General features: G+C 42.1%; 1 protein-coding gene across 10 annotated transcripts in view; it reads right to left on the bottom strand.

Moving 5' to 3' along the window:
* Nucleotides 1-17,474, bottom strand: part of KCNAB2 (potassium voltage-gated channel subfamily A regulatory beta subunit 2) — a 244,950-nt gene that overhangs the window by 45,774 nt on the left and 181,702 nt on the right. For all 10 annotated transcript variants that reach the window (XR_015869848.1, XM_088447733.1, XM_088447738.1 and 7 more), the window contains 2 exons: nucleotides 15,600-15,643; nucleotides 13,533-13,570 (listed from right to left, as the gene is read on the bottom strand). Coding sequence is in view for 9 of the 10 variants with exons in the window: in XM_088447733.1 (XP_088303859.1) it covers nucleotides 13,533-13,570; nucleotides 15,600-15,643 (82 nt within the window). In the remaining variant the exon portion in view is untranslated. The remainder of the gene's footprint in view (nucleotides 1-13,532; nucleotides 13,571-15,599; nucleotides 15,644-17,474) is intronic.

Raw genomic sequence — 17,474 nt, 5'->3', positions numbered from 1 at the left:
GTACTGGAAGGCCCTCATGAGCGTAAGCCTCAGAGATTGTCATGCAAATCCACCTAGCCAAAGTTTGTTTATTGGCTGGCTATCCCTTCTTGCGGAATCCAAAAAGTACAAACAAGGAGTCTGACTTCCGAAGGGAACAGGTACGGTCCACATAAATCCAGAGAGCACGTACCACATCCAATGAGGCATCACCTGCCAAGAGGTCTGGAGAATTCAAGGCTGGTACAATAATTTCCTCAGTAATGTGGAAACTAGAAACCACCTTAGGAAGAAACCCAGGGCGAATCCGAAGCACCGCCCTGCCCTGGTGAAATACCAGAAATGGGGTACAACAAGAGAGGCCCACTTGTCCACGAGGAGTTGAAACACGTCCTGGAGAAGAGACCATTCCACTGGATGCACGTCGCGACGGCTGAGGAAGTCTACTTCCCAGTTGAGCACTCCTGGTATGAACACTGCCGTTATGGCTGGGAGATTGCCTTCCGCCATGTCAGAATATGTGACACCTCTGTCATTGCCGCCTGACTTAGAGTTCCTCCCTGATGATTTATGTAAGCCACCGTCGTGGCATTGTCTGACTGAACCTGCATGGGCTTTCCGTGAAGTAGTCGCCTGGCCTGTTGCAAAGCCCTAAAGACTGCCCGAAGTTCCAATATGTTGATTGGCAGGGCAAACTCCTCTGCTGTCCACCGACCCTAAAACGAGTGTGGACCCGTCACTGCGCCCCAACTCTGGAGACTGGCGTCCGTATTCAAGAGAATCCAGTCTGGATTCCAAAAGGGACGCCCCTTGGAGAGGGTGACCCGTTTGTAACCACCAAGTCAGAGACAGACGCACCTCCGGAGAAAGCACCATTGTTTGTGTCCTTATCCGTCCCACCTGGCTAGGATCAATTTCTGCAGAGGCCAGAAATGAAACTGGGCATATTCCACCATGTCGAAGGTCGACACCATGGACCCCAGTAATCTCATTGCTGAGTGAATGGGCACTCGGCGACAGTGGAGGCATCTGCATAGTCGCGTCTGCAAAGTGGAGATCTTCTCGGTGGTTAGAAAGATCTTTTGCTGGTGAGAATCCAACAGAGCTCCCAGGTGGAGCATCCTCTGGGCAGGAGTCAAAGAGGACTTCTTCCAATTTATCAACCATCCGTGAGTCTGCAGCACCGATAGTCAGCTGTAGATGATAATGAAGTACCTCTGGCGACCCTGCTAGTAGAAACAGGTCGTCCAGGTAGGGTAACAGGCGGACCCCTTGCAACCACAGATTGGCTGCCATCACCGCCATAATTTTTGTAAATATCCGAGGGGCAGTAGAAAGGCCAAATGGCAGAGCCTGAAACTGGAAATGCTGGTGTTGCACAGCAAACCGGAAAAAAAAGTTGGTGAGATGAAGCAATTAGAATACGCAGGTATGCATCCAGGATATCCAGCGACACCATAAAATCCCCAGGTTCCATAGCCAGTACAACGGAGTGTAGGGTTTCCATCCTGAACCAAGGTACCCTGAGGAATTTGTTCAGGGTCTTGAGACTGAGGATAGGTCTGAAAGATCCATTCGGTTTCTGAACTAGAAATAGACTGGAATAGTAACCCTTTGGTGCAATGGGACCGGTACAATGACCGCCGCTTGAAGGATTGTATTGCCGTCTGAATTAGTAAGGCCTTGTCCTTGTTTAACTGAAGACCTGTGCTGAAAAACCCAATGGGGAAGTCTTCTGAGGAAGGAGAGGGCGTACCCGTGAGAGACAACTTCCCTTACCCAGTTGTCTGTGGTCTGGTACCAGAACTGGGCGAACTGAAGAAGTCGGCCTCTTACCCTGGGGTCCCCCAAGGGGAGGCCCATCCCGTCAGGCTGAGGATTTGCCGTCAGATTTAGCAGTCGGACGTCTAGCACTCCAAGCATGTCTCTTGGGCTTGGAGGTTTCTTGTTGGCAGACTGTCTAGGAAAGGACTGAGATTTAGGCTTACCCTGTGCCCGATAGGACTGACAGGACTAGGATCTGGCCCCCCGAGGGGGCAGGAGCAGAAGGCAGACAAGCAGATTTAGCTGCTGCCAACATGTCCACAATCTTGTCCAAGTCCGGTCCAAACAGGACTTGACCATTATAAGGTAAATCCTCCAAACCGTTCTTGGAATCCGCATCAGCTCTCCAAGAGCGCAGCCACAGAGAGCGCCGAGCAGAAATCGCTGCAGCTGAAACCCGTGAGGTTGAGACAGACATCCAAAGCTGCTTCATTTATGTATGTAGCCTAATCTCGGAGATTATCCACCAGGCAAACGACTCCTCCAAAGAGTCCACTCAGCGTTCCATAGCTCTGGCCACCCAGCATATAGCCATGGCCAGTCTAATAGCTGCCCCTGACAGGGAATATAAAGACTTCAAACAAATCTACACCTTCCTGTCCGTGGTATCTTTCAGAGAAGACACGGACAGCATAGGCAGGGTCGCACTCTTGACTAAGCGCGTAATCATGAGAGTCCATCTGAGGGGGTGTTTCCCATTTGGAGAAATAATCCTCAGCAAAGGGATAGGCATAAGCTAGGTGCCTTTTGGGCTGGAACCGTTTACCAGGAGATTTCCATGCCTCCTCCACATATTCCATAAGTTAGCCTGACAAGGGAAAAATGGCAATCGAAGCCTTAACATCCTTGAAGTAAGCACATTTGCCTTTGGACGCTGGAGGCTCCTCGTCTTCTATAACCATGGCCAAACGGACCGCCCGTATCAGCCTGGAATATAGATTTTTGACCTAGACTCCGTCTCCTGTGAGGAGGGCTCAGAGTCCGATAGTTCATCCAGAATTTCTCCATCATCTGTCATCATCATCATAATGAGTAGATTGAGAAGACAACAACAGTCTCTTAGCCGGTCTATGTGAGGATTCTCCCTGTAAAATTTCAGTCAGATTTTTCACCGTAGAAGAGAAAGAATTTACCCACACCGGGTGAGAAATCCCTTGAGCTGGCTGCTGCAGAAGGCTCTGGGCCACCATTACCTGCCCAGAGAAACCTTGCAGGGGAGACAGTGTGACCGCCCGCTGTGCGAACCCTATCTGGGGAAACACAGGACCTGTGCAATGCAAGCCCAAGAAGGTTCATGAGCCGCACCAGAAATAATAGAGGGGTCAGCCAGGGTAAAGCATGCCCCCCATAAGCCCTCCCGGACCAACTCTCCCTGCCCTGTTCCTGCCTTACATTTTATGGCTGAAAGCAGGACAGGAGCAGGATTTTGCACATCCTCCTCAATATCAGACATTGTAGAAATAGAGGGGATAAAGTCTATGACCCGTATGTGACCCACCACACAGTAAAATTAACTGTTTGGCAATATACCACCCTGATAGCACGTGTACTGAAAGGGGCTATGAACCAAAAAGGAACAGGGAGAGTAAAATGGCTGACAGAAGAAAGTAAAGATACAGTTACAATTACTCTAGCACAGGTGGCACTACCAATCAACTACTGTGGAAGCGCAGGTCTCAGTGCCTGGCTCCATCGCTGTCATCCCCAGGGAGCCCCCAGCCCTGAGGGAATCGGACTGTGTTCGGCAAGTCACCGCCGCTTACCTTGCTCTCCGTCACGCCCAACCTCATTTCAAGGAGCCTCCGGGGTCCTTGCTAGCCAAGACTCCCGCCGAGATCCCAGGATCTGTACCAGCGTCTTGGCGCCGGCGGGATGACGGAGAGACATCGCAGGCATCCTGCTGGACTGCCTGTGCTGTTCACTCTGCAAGAATTCTTCAAAAACACTCTTCAGGGGCTGAAACAGTCTCCCCGCGTATTCAGTGACCCGACTCCGGCCGGGCACCCAACTAAAACTGAGGTGCCTTTTCCGGGGGGCGGGGTATAGGAGAGGGACCCGGTGCATCCTGGTAAGAAAAAAAATGAACTGCGTGGTGCCCAGATGACTCCCATCACCATCTATACCTCAAGGTATCCTGTGGATCCCTATTGACCCTGATGTAGAAAACGTATGGTTGCATCATTTTACAAAACAATTATGTGGGCAGCACAGACTGTGTAATGGTTAGCATTACTGCCTCACAGCACTTAGGTCATGGGTTTGATTCCCACTACAGTCCTAACTGTGTGGCGTTTGTATATTCTCCCTGTGCTTGTGTGGGTTTCCTCTGGGTGCTCCGGTTTCCACCCATACTCCAAAAATATACAGGTAGGTTAATTGGCTCCCAACAAAAATTAACCCTAGTGTGTAAGTATGTGTGTGAGCATGTGGTAGAGAATATAGAGTGTAAGCTCCAGACTGGAGCAGGGACTGATTTTTTTTTTTTTTTTTTTAAAAGAAAAACTATTTTCAACCCAGCTACCTGGATGGTTTAAGTCTCTTAATTTAGAAGAGAAGGGGCTACACTAGGTAAAAATCAGGCCATGCTTTATCCAGCATCAACGAGAATACAAACAGAACATCAGCTTCCTGAAGCATAGGGGAGGGGAGCCAGTAATCGGTTGCAGCAAATCAGGTGCATTCTTGTAGAGATCGGATTCCATCAGCTGTCCCGGTTCCCAATCCCCTCAATGGTGAAGGAATAGGGTCACAGGTGACAGACTCAACAATCAAATAAGGGAGCGGGAAATTGATTTAAAATTATAAAGCAGTCCAAACTGAGAAAAACCCTACACGGTATCACTTCAACAACTGCACAACAGTTAACACTTAAAAGTTTAACTTATGACCAGGTCAACATCAGTATGTTCTGTATCACCGAGCTACGCAGATGGACGTTGCTATTTTGCGCACGCATTTCACATGCTCTGTAGTGGAGCGTACACATCTAAGGGTCATTCAGTCAGAGGTATCTCAGCCGCAACTCCGTTTGTGGCTGGTCCTGGGCATAACTAGGTGCTAATTCAAGTATGCCATGCTGAGTGATCACCCCCAGGTGACCACCCTGCATGCCTGACAGCTTTACAAGTAGAAATTATGAGGACAGCTCCTAAAGGCGTAATGGAATAAATAGCTTTTTGAAGACTGTGTAAAATGATCCATGAACAATGAACGGACTCATCAGAATACCCAATTGCTCTAGATGATTGATTTATACGTTTGCTATGGAGATTAGTTTGTCACAGTTATGTAATCCACTCGTCGCAAAATGAAATGATCCTGTAATCTTACAAACTGATCCTCACTTTGTGCTATACACAATACCTGAATAAAACACCAATGTCACATAAAAGACAAATCCACAAACTAGCAGAGAGAATTAAATACAACACAAATTAAATGAATGTAACGAATGACAAAAGGAGTCACTAGGAATTGTTTATTCAGTTTAAAGCCCTGCTAAGTCATAAACTTCATATTTAAAGGGCCCCATTAGACATGGAATTGGAATACAACACACTCACTTAAATTTTCCTACGGACTGGCGAAGTTCAGAAATAGTGAAACGCGTAACCAGTTTGTATCAGATCACATGGTCACTTGTCCAGCCATGAAACTTAGGAAACTTTATATATATTTATATGTGTGAATTAAAAGTAACAAATGTGTGTATAAAGCTTTATTTCTGATGGTAAACTATATGTCATAATTACCAGTGTGTTTTCAAACCGGACAAATGCAGAATGAAATATCTGCATTTCCAAATATAATCTGTGTGTACATACAGCCACTGTTGTATCGTCGAATGAAGCATCCCTAAAATGTATGCAAAGATTGTTATGGAAACAAAAAGTGTGGTGGTTGCTCAGATAAGCTTAATGACTTAGCACAGGTGCTTGTAAAGGGCGGGGTTAACACTGAACACAGAAAAATGTGGAGGTTTTTGGGGTAGCTCCAAGGTGAGTTAGCTCTCAGCTTATACATGTGCTGATATCATGCAGTACACCAATTTGTAATTATATGACCCAGAGTGGGTGCTACTATTATGTAGCAATAATTATTTTGGGGTGAGTGTTTGGGAGTGGGGCCCCGGAGTGGCTCTGGCTGGACCTTTTTCATGGCATCACCACTTAATTAGAAAAGTGCTAAAAATATTCTATGTGAATTGTTTATTATTTATGTAATTTTAATTCTTTCACATTTCATTAACACTTATTGATTTATCCTTACACATCTATTCTTTACACTTCACTATCACCTTTTTTCCTCTTTTCGTGTGATGCCCTGGGGAGTCCTTGGCTGGAATTTTTTTGGGGGTACCCTGCTACTCTGACGTGAACCCCTTAATGTTAGGGACGCTAGTATAGAGGAAACCTTGACGATTGGCTTGGCGCTTATTCATATATTTGCAAATGTATGTAACAAATACCTCTGAATCTCTATTATGTAGGATTTAAGTATTTTTTGTTGATTTAGCTACAGTGTGCTGAAGGGCAAAGATTGCTATGGGCAAGCAAAGGGGGAAACTAACTGTATTCCAGAACTCAGGTGCGAGAAAATTTCTAGACAACTGCTGATGTCTGGTTTGTGCTGCTTCCTCTTAAAAGCAACATGGGGAGACAAATTAGAGTGCTGGGGAGATCATAGGTCATTAAGGACACCTGGAAATGATCAAAACTCTGAGTATTTATACCTTATTCTCACCTCACCTACCTTTCTGAAACAAAATGTTATCCATAGAAAATTAAAAGCTAAGTAAATTTAGAAGAGTTAATTAAAATAGTTTTTTTTTTTTTTTTTTTTATCTCGTATGTCTTCTTAAATCCGTATTTAATGAAAAGTTATGCTGTGTAACAAATGATTTACCAATAACCTTTGCTCTACAAAATAGCACTGCTTAATAAGGATGAGCCCGGTGGTTTCATGCAAATCCGGACAGCTGTGTCTATCGCTGAGCAAGCAAATCTCCTGTGTGGGCCCTACCAGGAACAAAACTGTCAGCACAAAAGATACATGCATTTTTAAATGTGTGCGGTCTCTGCCAAGTGCTTCTCTGTATATACACCTACGGCTTGCCAACAGGTGACGCTCCTTGCAATGACCCTACCCTCATGGTTCAGCCTTGTAAACACGAAGAGAGCCTAGAGGGTGATTTACTAACATGAAGCAAAAGCATTATAAAATGGAGCAGCCAATCGGCGATGGGCTTTGACCAGTCCAATGATTGGGTGCGCGGGTTGCTGTATTTTGATATCCTTTTTGTAGATTTTAGTAAATCTAGCACTTTTAAACTTCCAATAATGTTATATAGAAGTAAATGAGTATTCTGCAATTATCTCGAGGCTATATGAATATGGATCTGGTATTACAAAGCTATATATTAAATACATTGTTGATAATCCAGGGTAATCTATCAATGTAGTTTTATCACTCCCAGAAGCACATTTTGAGCTGGCGCGCACCAAGGGGGTTTTATGCGTGACTGACTCATCTGTATGAGAGCAGACTCTGATTTAGTTGTACCTATATTTAATTTGCTTCATTAGAAGAAAAATATTGAAAACTGGATTACATAACTGTGAGACATATAATTAAAACTTTTCAAGTAGTGTGATGCATAGGAGTAGTAAGATAAAGAGAGAGAGGGGGGAGAGAGAGAGAGAGAGAGGGGAGAGAGAGAGAGAGGGGAGAGAGAGAGAGAGGGGAGAGAGAGAGAGAGGGGAGACAGAGAGGGGAGACAGAGAGGGGGGAGAGAGAGGGAGAGGGGGGAGAGAGAGGGAGAGGGGAGAGAGAGAGAGAGAGAGGGGGGAGAGAGAGGGGGGAGAGAGAGAGAGGGGGGGAGAGAGGGGGGAGAGAGAGAGAGAGAGAGAGGAGGGGAGAGAGGGGGGAGAGAGAGAGAGGGAGAGAGAGAGAGGGGGAGAGAGAATTATTTCAGCGCCAGATAGGTAACACCTATCTGGCTGACACCCCCAATTTTTGTGGGTGTCAGCTCTACAACTGGATTGTGGCGGTGGCAATCCACCAAATAGATTTCAGGTAATGTATGGGGTTGACAACAAACGCCTGCAGTGTTTAAACACAATACCAATCTGAACTATGGATACATAAATCAATAAAACATAAAAACATATATGTAACCCAATGAATAAACAATACAAATTCGTGCAACAAAATTAAGCAGCAATAAAATGTGAATAATGGAAAAAAAAGTGCATAATGCCTGTGTAAGCCTGAGTTGACTGTCTGTTTGAAAAGAAAGTGTTATGTGCCTATTATTCGGCTTCAATAAAGTGCATAGTGCAAAGATTACAGTATCTGCGTAGAACCAATAATCTATTCCATATAATAAATATATCAATAAACTTATATGCAAAAACAATATACCAAAGTGCCCAAATAAAAAAAAAAAAAAAACAACAATTCATTGATAAAAAAAACTTCAAGATAGATTAAACGTCATAAAAAAAACGACAAATGAATACCATAAAAAAAGGGAACATAGGACAAGGATGGATCAAGCGCTTATCTTAAAAAGGATATTCAAAAGTTCATGATGGTAAGTGGATAAAGCCTACCAACGCGTTTCATCTGCTTCAGGACCTTTGATAAATTCCTTTGATGATGGTTCAACAGACCTAAGGTAGGAAGTTCAGTACAACTGCCTGCACAGCACTCCTCTTTCTGCTTCAGTCACACAGTACTCCTCTCTCTCGCTAATTCCCCTTAAATGACTGCTGTCTACCCTTGCTCCTTCCCTATCCTCAAGCACTGCGTGCTCCAGCCCCTTCCTTACCCCAATACTGCCCCAGCTGCTATCTACCTTTGCCCACTCCATACCCCCAGTACTGCATGCCCCTAACCCCCTCCTTGCCCCCCAGTACAGTGTCAGCTTTCTACCCTTGCTCCCTCCCTCCCCCTAGCACTGCCTGCCCCTAGCCCCCCGCCCCTTGCCCCCCAGCACTGTCATAACTGCTGTCTGCACCTACCCCTCTATATCCGTGGCACTGCCTGCCCTTACTCCCCTCTACCCCAACATCTCCCTGCCAATACCCAAAGCTCTACCCCAATTGCTACCTGCCCCCAGAACTGTCTCAACTGCTCCCTGCCCCCACCCCCCATAATATGTGATGGAACCCAGAACCTGTGGAGTAGGACCCCAATTTTTTAAAGTGAGGGGTCCCTGGGACCCACAATTTTTTTTTGCCCCGCTGGATCACTGCGAGGTTATTTCAAACATCTTGGAGAACTAATCACAGATCTTCGATTATGTTGAGATCAGGGCTCTGTGGAGTCCATATCATCACTTCCAGGACTTCTTGTTCTTCTTTAAGATAGTTCTTAATGTCCAGCAATGGTTGTTTATCTTCTCCATTTCAGGTTTGCCTAGGTACGCGCCAGGGATGCCCCATGTCCCCTTTATTATTTGCTGTGGCACTAGAGCTGCTTGCTCTAGACCTTCATTCATTGGCTGAATTTACTGGAATCTTTTTATTGGGCAGACGGAGCTTAAACTCTCGCTCTTTGCGGACGATATGTTGGCCTTTGCCTCAAACCCGACAAATTCTATACCTGCCATTATAACATTGTTGTCCAATTTTGGTTCTTTTGCGGCATATAAGATTAACTTGCATAAGTCTGAATTGCTATCTTTGGGTTCTATCACTAATGAAGATCTGAAAGACCCAGCTTACGGTCATTTTCGTATTACCACCTCTAGTATACATATCTTGGTATAACCATTCCCTTAGTGTTGTCCTCCCTTTATAACCTGAATTTCACCCCAGTATTAACCCAGATGATTAAATTGCTGGAGGCCTGGAAGCTTTTACCTTTGTTCCTGCTAGGCCGCCTAGCTCTGATTAAAATTGTGGTTTTCCCCAAACTTTCCTATACCATCCAAATGCTTCCCATTTCCATCTCACTCTTACACATAAAATTCTGCACCAACATTTTTGGGGAACTCCTATGGAAGGGTAAGCGTCCAAGAATAGCTGCCTCCAAATTGCAGTTGCCTAGGGAAAAGGGTGGACTGGGTTTACCTAACATTAATATGTTCTCTAAGGCTATCTTTTTTAGATATATCAGTAACTGGCTAAAATCTAGAGAAGCATACGCCCATGCTCCTTTTGAATCAGATCATTTGCCCCTTATTCTGCAGCAGCTTTGCTCCATATGCCCAAGAGACTCATACCCAGTCATATTTATAACAATATTCTGTTCTATGACACCTATCTGCTATTTGCTCTAAATTGTCCAGGCCTTATACAGCTTCCAAATTTATTTCCTTTAGGGGTAATCCACTTTTCCCTCCTGGGGGTAAATTTACTAAAGCAAGAGTTTTTAGAAGTGAGTTTTAAAAGTGATGTTGCCCATAGCAACCAATCAGATTCTACTTCACATTTAATTAGCACCTTCTAGAAGATATTAGCAAGAATCTGATTGGTTGTTATGGGCAACATCACTTTTAAAAATCAATTCTAAAAACTGTCACTTTAGTAAATTTACCCCCTGGTCTTGAGAACCCTTTTTTTCTGCACTGGAGAGATAGAGGTATTTCTAAAATCAGGGATGTGTTTGACCCGGGGGGTGATGTTCTTTCATTTACCACATTACATGAAAATTGTCAAATCCCACAGACAGTTTTTTATGCATTTGCAAGCTACCCATTATGCTAAAACAGTATTAAAACAATTGCAGAAGTTGGAATCCCCAGACTTCATTCATTCGTTGTAAGCATTTATTGTATTATATCCATACAAAACAACATTTTTATGTTCAGAATTGCTGAGACAGACGCCTTCTCGGATATGGAGACAAACTGTGGCGTCATGGAAACATGATATTCCCTCTATTGAATCTTCTGATTGTCTCTTGCTCCAGTAGGATTCTCCGTTGAGATATCTACGTTGCTTCTGGTTACAGGAAGTACATATACAAACCATTCACCGTGTTTAAATCTCTCAAGCTCGTAGGCGACAGATGGTTTCAGAGGAGTCGGGGGATTGTTTGAAATGTAAGCGCCCTAATGCGACGTATCATAACTTTTGGCTATGCCCCAAGAGTCAAAAGTTTCAGGGTAAAGCAATTAAGTATATTAATTCTATTTTTCACTGTCATTTCTCAATAGATCCCCCTGTTTTACTATGTGCTGATTTTTCTAAATGGCAATTGGGGTTGCAGGAAAAGTCATTACTACCTTTATTGACTATTATCATTACAATTGCCAAAAAAGTTATCTTGTGTAATTAGACATCTTCCACTCCTCCTATTGATAGGCAAGCCTAGTTTCCGGCTCTTGAAGAGGGTGTGGCTTCGTTTTATAAAAAATGGAGCCCATTGTGGAATCACTGGACTCCTCTACCCAAACCAATATATTGAAAGTATTTTAAACAACCTCTTGGTTTCTGACTCGCAATCTGACTTAGTTGAGAGTTACTTCTGTATCATGATTTGAAGCTCATTGGATATTATTAGCGAAAATATATTCACTTATATCTGTTTAGAATCCTTTTTTTTCAGTGCACTCTGGTCTCATTAAGTTATTCTTTGATTTACTTATTTTATTTTCTATTATAATTTTATCATATTTTTCATTTTCTCTTTGATATTGTTGGGTTGTGTATATTGTTTTTGGTTTGTCTCCCTGCTAACATTATGTCTACTGTATATTGCGATACTTTGCAGGGAATTACTATACTCTGTAATCCAGACTTATTGATTCAATGTAATACACATCTCAATATTTTTGCATTTTGTATTTTCCTATCATTATTTCTTGAAAATAATAAAAGATTTTTGAAAAAAAAAGAAAGTTCTTAATGACATTGGCTGTATGTTTGGGGTCGTTTTCCTGCTACAGAATAAATTTGGAGCCAAATCAGATGCCTCCATGATGGTATTGCATGATGTATAAGTACCTGCCTGTATTTCTCAGCATTGAGGACACCATTAATCCTAACCAAATCCCCAAATCCATTTCTTAAAATGCAGTCCCAAACTTGCAAGGAACCTCCACCATGCTTCACTGTTGCCTGCCGACACTCATTATTGTACCGCTCTCCAGCCCCTCGGCAACAAACTGCCTTATGTTACAGCCAAATATTTAAAATTTGGACTCATCGGTCCAGAGCACCTGCTGCCATTTTTCTGCACAACAGTTCCTATGTTTTCGTGCATAGTTCAGTTGCTTGGCCTTGTTTCCACATCGGAGGTATGGTTTTTTGGCCGCAATTCTTCCATGATGACCAGTTCCAGCCAGACTTGCGTCCTACTGGTTTCTGCCAGTTCTGAGCTGATAACACTGATGGACATCTTTCAATTTGGAAGAGAAGCATGATGTGTCTTTCATCTGATGAACTAAGTTTCCTTGGCCGACCACTGCGTCTACGGTCCTCAACGTTGGGTGTTTCTTTGTGCATCTCGAAACCCCAGTTTGCTTTGAAATCTTTGCCTGGGAGAGACCTTGCAGATGCAGTATAACTACCTTGTCTCTTGTTGCTGTGCTCAGTCTTGCCATGGTGTATGACCTATGACATGAAACTGTCCTCCACAACTTCACTTTTGAAGCAGAGTTTGGCTGTTCCTCACCCGGTTTTAAGCCTCCTACAAAGCTGTTTCTGTTTTAGTTAATAACTCTGTTTTAACCTACATATGAACTGATAATCATTATCACCTGTTTGGTATGATTGGTTAATCATACAACTGACTATAATCCTACAAAATCCCTGACTTTGTGCAAGTGTACCTAGAAGAATTGATGCTGTTTTGAAGGCAAAAGGTGGTAACACCAAATATTGATTTGATTTAGATTTCTCTTCCGTTCATCCACTTAGCATTTTGTTAACTGATAAACTATTATAAACTTCTATTTTTAAAAGCATTCTTACTTTGTAAAAGTTTTAGGCAGGTGTGGAAAAATGCTGCAAAATATTACTATACATATGTATGTATGTATATATATATATACATACATACATACACACACACAGTAATATATATATATTTATTTGAAAAAAATTACATGTTAGCCCAACTTTCATGGCAAGATACTTTGCCACATTACATACGATTTTTTTAAACACTGTAATAACTGAACTCATAATTTACAAGTCACTGAACAAAATATTTAATATCATTTAGACCCGTACCCTGGGGTGCTTGAAGTCAAGGTCACAACTTTCCTTAACATAGATTAGACCCTGAAGGTTTCTAGTAACGGTTACAATCACATAAATAGCATAGAACATATTTAAAATTAATACTGTACAAACTCAACCGTGCTCTGCACGTAATGCCCAAAAGCCATCCGACGGTTGGTGGGAGTGGGTGCCGTAACAGGGCAAGAAGCATGTAAGTAAATGTGTCTACTAATTAACCATTAAGGATTTTCAGAATCTGTGTAACAAAAATACATACTTAATAGAAGTAGTGAAGAGTATTGTTACAAGGTGACGTATTAGGTTTGTAAAAACTAAGACAACAACTAAACGAACAAACAAAAAAAAGTTATTGATGAAAATCTGCTGACATCTTTAAACCTAAGCATATACCCCCCCCTGTCAGCCGAGGCTAAATATAGATGAGCCTGATGAAAAGCAGACAGATGGGATGAAAAAAACACCTTATGAAAGTCGTCACAGCATCCAGTAAGTCACAATTACTGTTATTTATAAACACAACGTCTGTCTTACCTCATCCGTGATCTGCCCTCCAAACGTCACCCATGTTCCTTTAAGACACAGATGTTATAATGTCAATTGCATGTTTCAACTGGATCCTTGGCATACACCAAGGTCAAATCAAATTCATAAAGGCTCAGTTACAAAGACACAAACTGATGGCGATTACATTATAATATATATACACACACGTTTTAGTTTTTTTCAAACAGCCATAAACTATATGTGGCCAGCCATTAAAGTTTAAGCGCTTAAAGTTTTTTTTTTTTTTTTAAATATTTTGTTGCGAAGTTCTTCCACTTTAGTACCAGGAGGCTGTGGGGTGCTTTAAGCCTGTGTCTGTGTGGCAGACTTATAGTGACTGGTAGCCAGGTTTATTTGAGAAGCCAGAGAGACTTTGAAAAGAAGATTATGGACCTCATTCAGAGCCGCTCGCAAAATGCGAGAGCTCGCTCTGACTGAGGGCGGCCGCTTTTCATTTGAAAGACGACCTGCTGGCCGCTCGCTAAGCTGTGGGTTACCACCCACAGCTTTAGCGAGTGACTAGGTGATGGTCGCGATGGTCTCGACCATCGCGGCTTGCGACGAGACCCTTTGCTTAGGGTCTCGTCTACCGCAAGCCTCAGGCAGCTTCCTGCTCTAAAAGAGCAGGAAGCTCCCTACTGACATCACTGGTGATGTCAGTAGGGCCGCCTACAAACGGCAGACATTCCTTCAGGAACGCCTCCGTTTGTCTGGCCACTCCACCGCCACGCCTACAAAACGGGGCGAGCTGTCGATCAACATCGACAGCCGCCCCTTTTGTAGCGAGCCCCGGAGTGAGAGAATTTCTCTCGCGCTCCGGGGCTTGTGCATGCACCGTGCGCACACGGCGCGTGCACAGTGCCCCACCATCGACACGCTTGCGAGCGCATAGGCGCTCACGAGCGGGTCTGAATGAGGTCCTATGTCTTGTGGGAGTGCAGGTAAGAATACTGATCAGATAAAAAAAAGGTACTTAACTTGCTATTTAAATAAATAAAAAAATTCTAATGTGGAGTGTTGCTAACTGCATCATTGAGACTATAACCAGATAAAGTATTTTAATATTTAATGCTCTATCTGCAATGGTATTTTGTGAAAATTTTAGAAGTATGCAGAAGCCCCTTTTAATTGGTAGTGTACGTTATTGTATTACAGGTTGAGTCTCCCATATCCAAATATTCCGAAATACGGAATATTCCGAAATACGGAATATTTTCAGCATGACCGAGATAATGAAACCTTTGCTTTTTGATGGTTTAATGTACATAAACTTTGTCTAAGGCACATATATTAAAAAGATTGTATAAAATAACCTTCAGGCTGTGTGTATAAGGTGTATATGAAACATAAATGAATTTCATGTATGCACACAAACTTTTTTTGATGCACAAAATTATAAAAAATATTGTCTAAAATTACCTGCAGGCTGTGTGTATAAGGTGTATATAACACATAAATGCATTCTGTGTGTATATTTGGGTCCCATTTCCAAGACATTTCATTATAATATGCAATTATTCCAAAATACGGAATATTCCGATATCCAAAATACCCCTGGTCCCAAGCATTTTGGATATGGGAGACTCAACCTGTATAACATTCCTGTTGCAGGCATTGTTCAGACCACTAAAATGATGTTACCAAGTTTGTAGAATTTAGGTTTCCTACAGAGCTATTGCACATTATTGCCTCCTCAAACACTTCAGACAACCTTATTCCTGTGTGAGAGCTATCCTCTCAGAAAGACTGGTTGGAGCATGGCCTAATACCCCAGCTCGGGAAGCATCAGAATGTGAAAGACCAAACAAAGTATCAGGAAATCACAAAATGAAGTTTAATAATAGCCTGTACAGGAAGATTGCATGTCCAGCATAGGACGCTCCTCTCTACAAGGCATGATAAAGCAAAAAGAATTACAAAAAACAAAAACTCACCACTTTCTAGAACATCCTCTATTACCTCAAATGCTATAAAAGCCATGCAATGCCCAACAGAGAACATGAAACAAAAGTAGACATTGTAAACACAAGTATATTAGAAAACATATTTACTTACCTAAGCCGAGGCATGATACTCGTAGGCCGGATTTGCCTAGGTTCCTAAAAAAAAAACAAGCATATGTGTTACTGGAAACATTATACTGCAGAATATAAAACAATATGTGGTTTAAGCGATCCATATTTATTTGTATCACGTACTGTAGCGGGTGTAAAGAATACGCACAAAATAGCAACAAAACAAAACTTCTATAACTAAAATATTATTAAAGGTGGTGCTGTAGCATGACATTCACCAATTAGTAACGTAAAACTTATCCCATTTGTACAGATATTAACTATAAAAAGTTCAGAGTTCACAAATAACACTGAAGCGTAAGTTTCGTCATGCATGGAAAACCTATTGCCACTTAAAGGCTTTCATTTATCAGATAGGACACAAAATACAAAGGAAAAAAGGTAAATATATATTATACACTATACAATATATATATATATATATATATATATATATATATATATATATTATATACACGTAATATATATATATCATACACACATTATATTATATATATATATATACACACACACATACATTATATTATATACACACACATTATATTATATATATATATATATATTATACATACCACAACTCCAGTCAAAGCTGAAACTATCATGACTGTTACTATGTACTGGTGTCATGCGTGATCTTTCAGAGATAAGTTGGCTTTGTGAAGCCTCCAAGTGTACAGGTACCATAATGTTCTTCCGTATATTAATACCACCCACCCAATTCAGACAGAGCGTTGTTAGCACCCCACCCTTTTGTACCATTCCTATGAAGGAAGCATACAATAGAGAAGGGGCACGGACTACAGCACTGACGGTGTAAGACATGTGGTAACACTATACAGTAGCACTGTGTCTATAGTGTGAAGCTTCTGAGAGCTGTGGATCAGGTGAAAGGTTCAAAGCAGGTAAAACACCAGATTCCATTTCACCATAGTCTGACCACCCCCAAATACTACATTTTAAGTTATTCTTATTCTTTTCCACATGTAGAGGAATAAAAGTTAACTTATTTGATCCCGATTGCCAAAAGTGTATAAATGAATAATAACTAGTGACCTAGTGTATGAGAAATCCCATATTCCCATAGCATGAACGCCCTGCCAAACTATGACAAAATCTTATAGAATCCCCAGATTGTGTTCAACCATATAAAAGGCAAAAACTTGGCATTTAACCGGTTTACAACTGATATTAACCTCCAATTTTTATTTACATTTTTTTTTTCTACAGACTAATTTAAAAAAGAATATCTAGCAATCATCTTACTGGACCCCTCGGTCTCTCAGTGAGCCAAGACGTTATATAATATTATTAATGGCATGAGGCATTGGCTATTTAATCAAAACTTCTAACCATACACCATTGAATATATAAGGAAAGAGGGTACCGGCTGCAAACACACAGAGGAGTCGCCAATATTCATGAGAACGCAGCCCATTATTATATCCGGGACTAGTGACGTGGCTGACTGTGCCACTGTGAGGTCACACGTGCTTAGCCCGCTGATAGGCTCATTATCAGTACAGTAATCATGAAGCCTGCATCCACTGTGTGTAGTGGACAGATAGATTTTACAAGACTTTCTTCTCCTTTGAATACAATGCTACAGATATTAATTTATATAGTGCCAGCATATTCCATTGTATGGGTAATAACAGACAGACAAGGCGGGAATCGCCTCTGCTTACAATCTATAATAACAGCGCCGTTATAATTACATCATAAACTCCTTTCTATATCATCCATATACAAAGCAGAAGTAATAGTTACCATAGATCGTATCTGAACTCGGTGGCAAGAGGCCTACAGTAAGTATGCCAATTAGGGACTGGATTCGGCTGGCAAAACCAGTTGACAG

The sequence above is a fragment of the Taudactylus pleione genome, unplaced genomic scaffold (genome assembly GCF_031769625.1).
Source record: "Taudactylus pleione unplaced genomic scaffold, aTauple2 ptg000437l, whole genome shotgun sequence".
NCBI lineage: Eukaryota > Metazoa > Chordata > Amphibia > Anura > Myobatrachidae > Taudactylus > Taudactylus pleione.
This window is presented reverse-complemented; position numbering and strand designations above follow the sequence as displayed.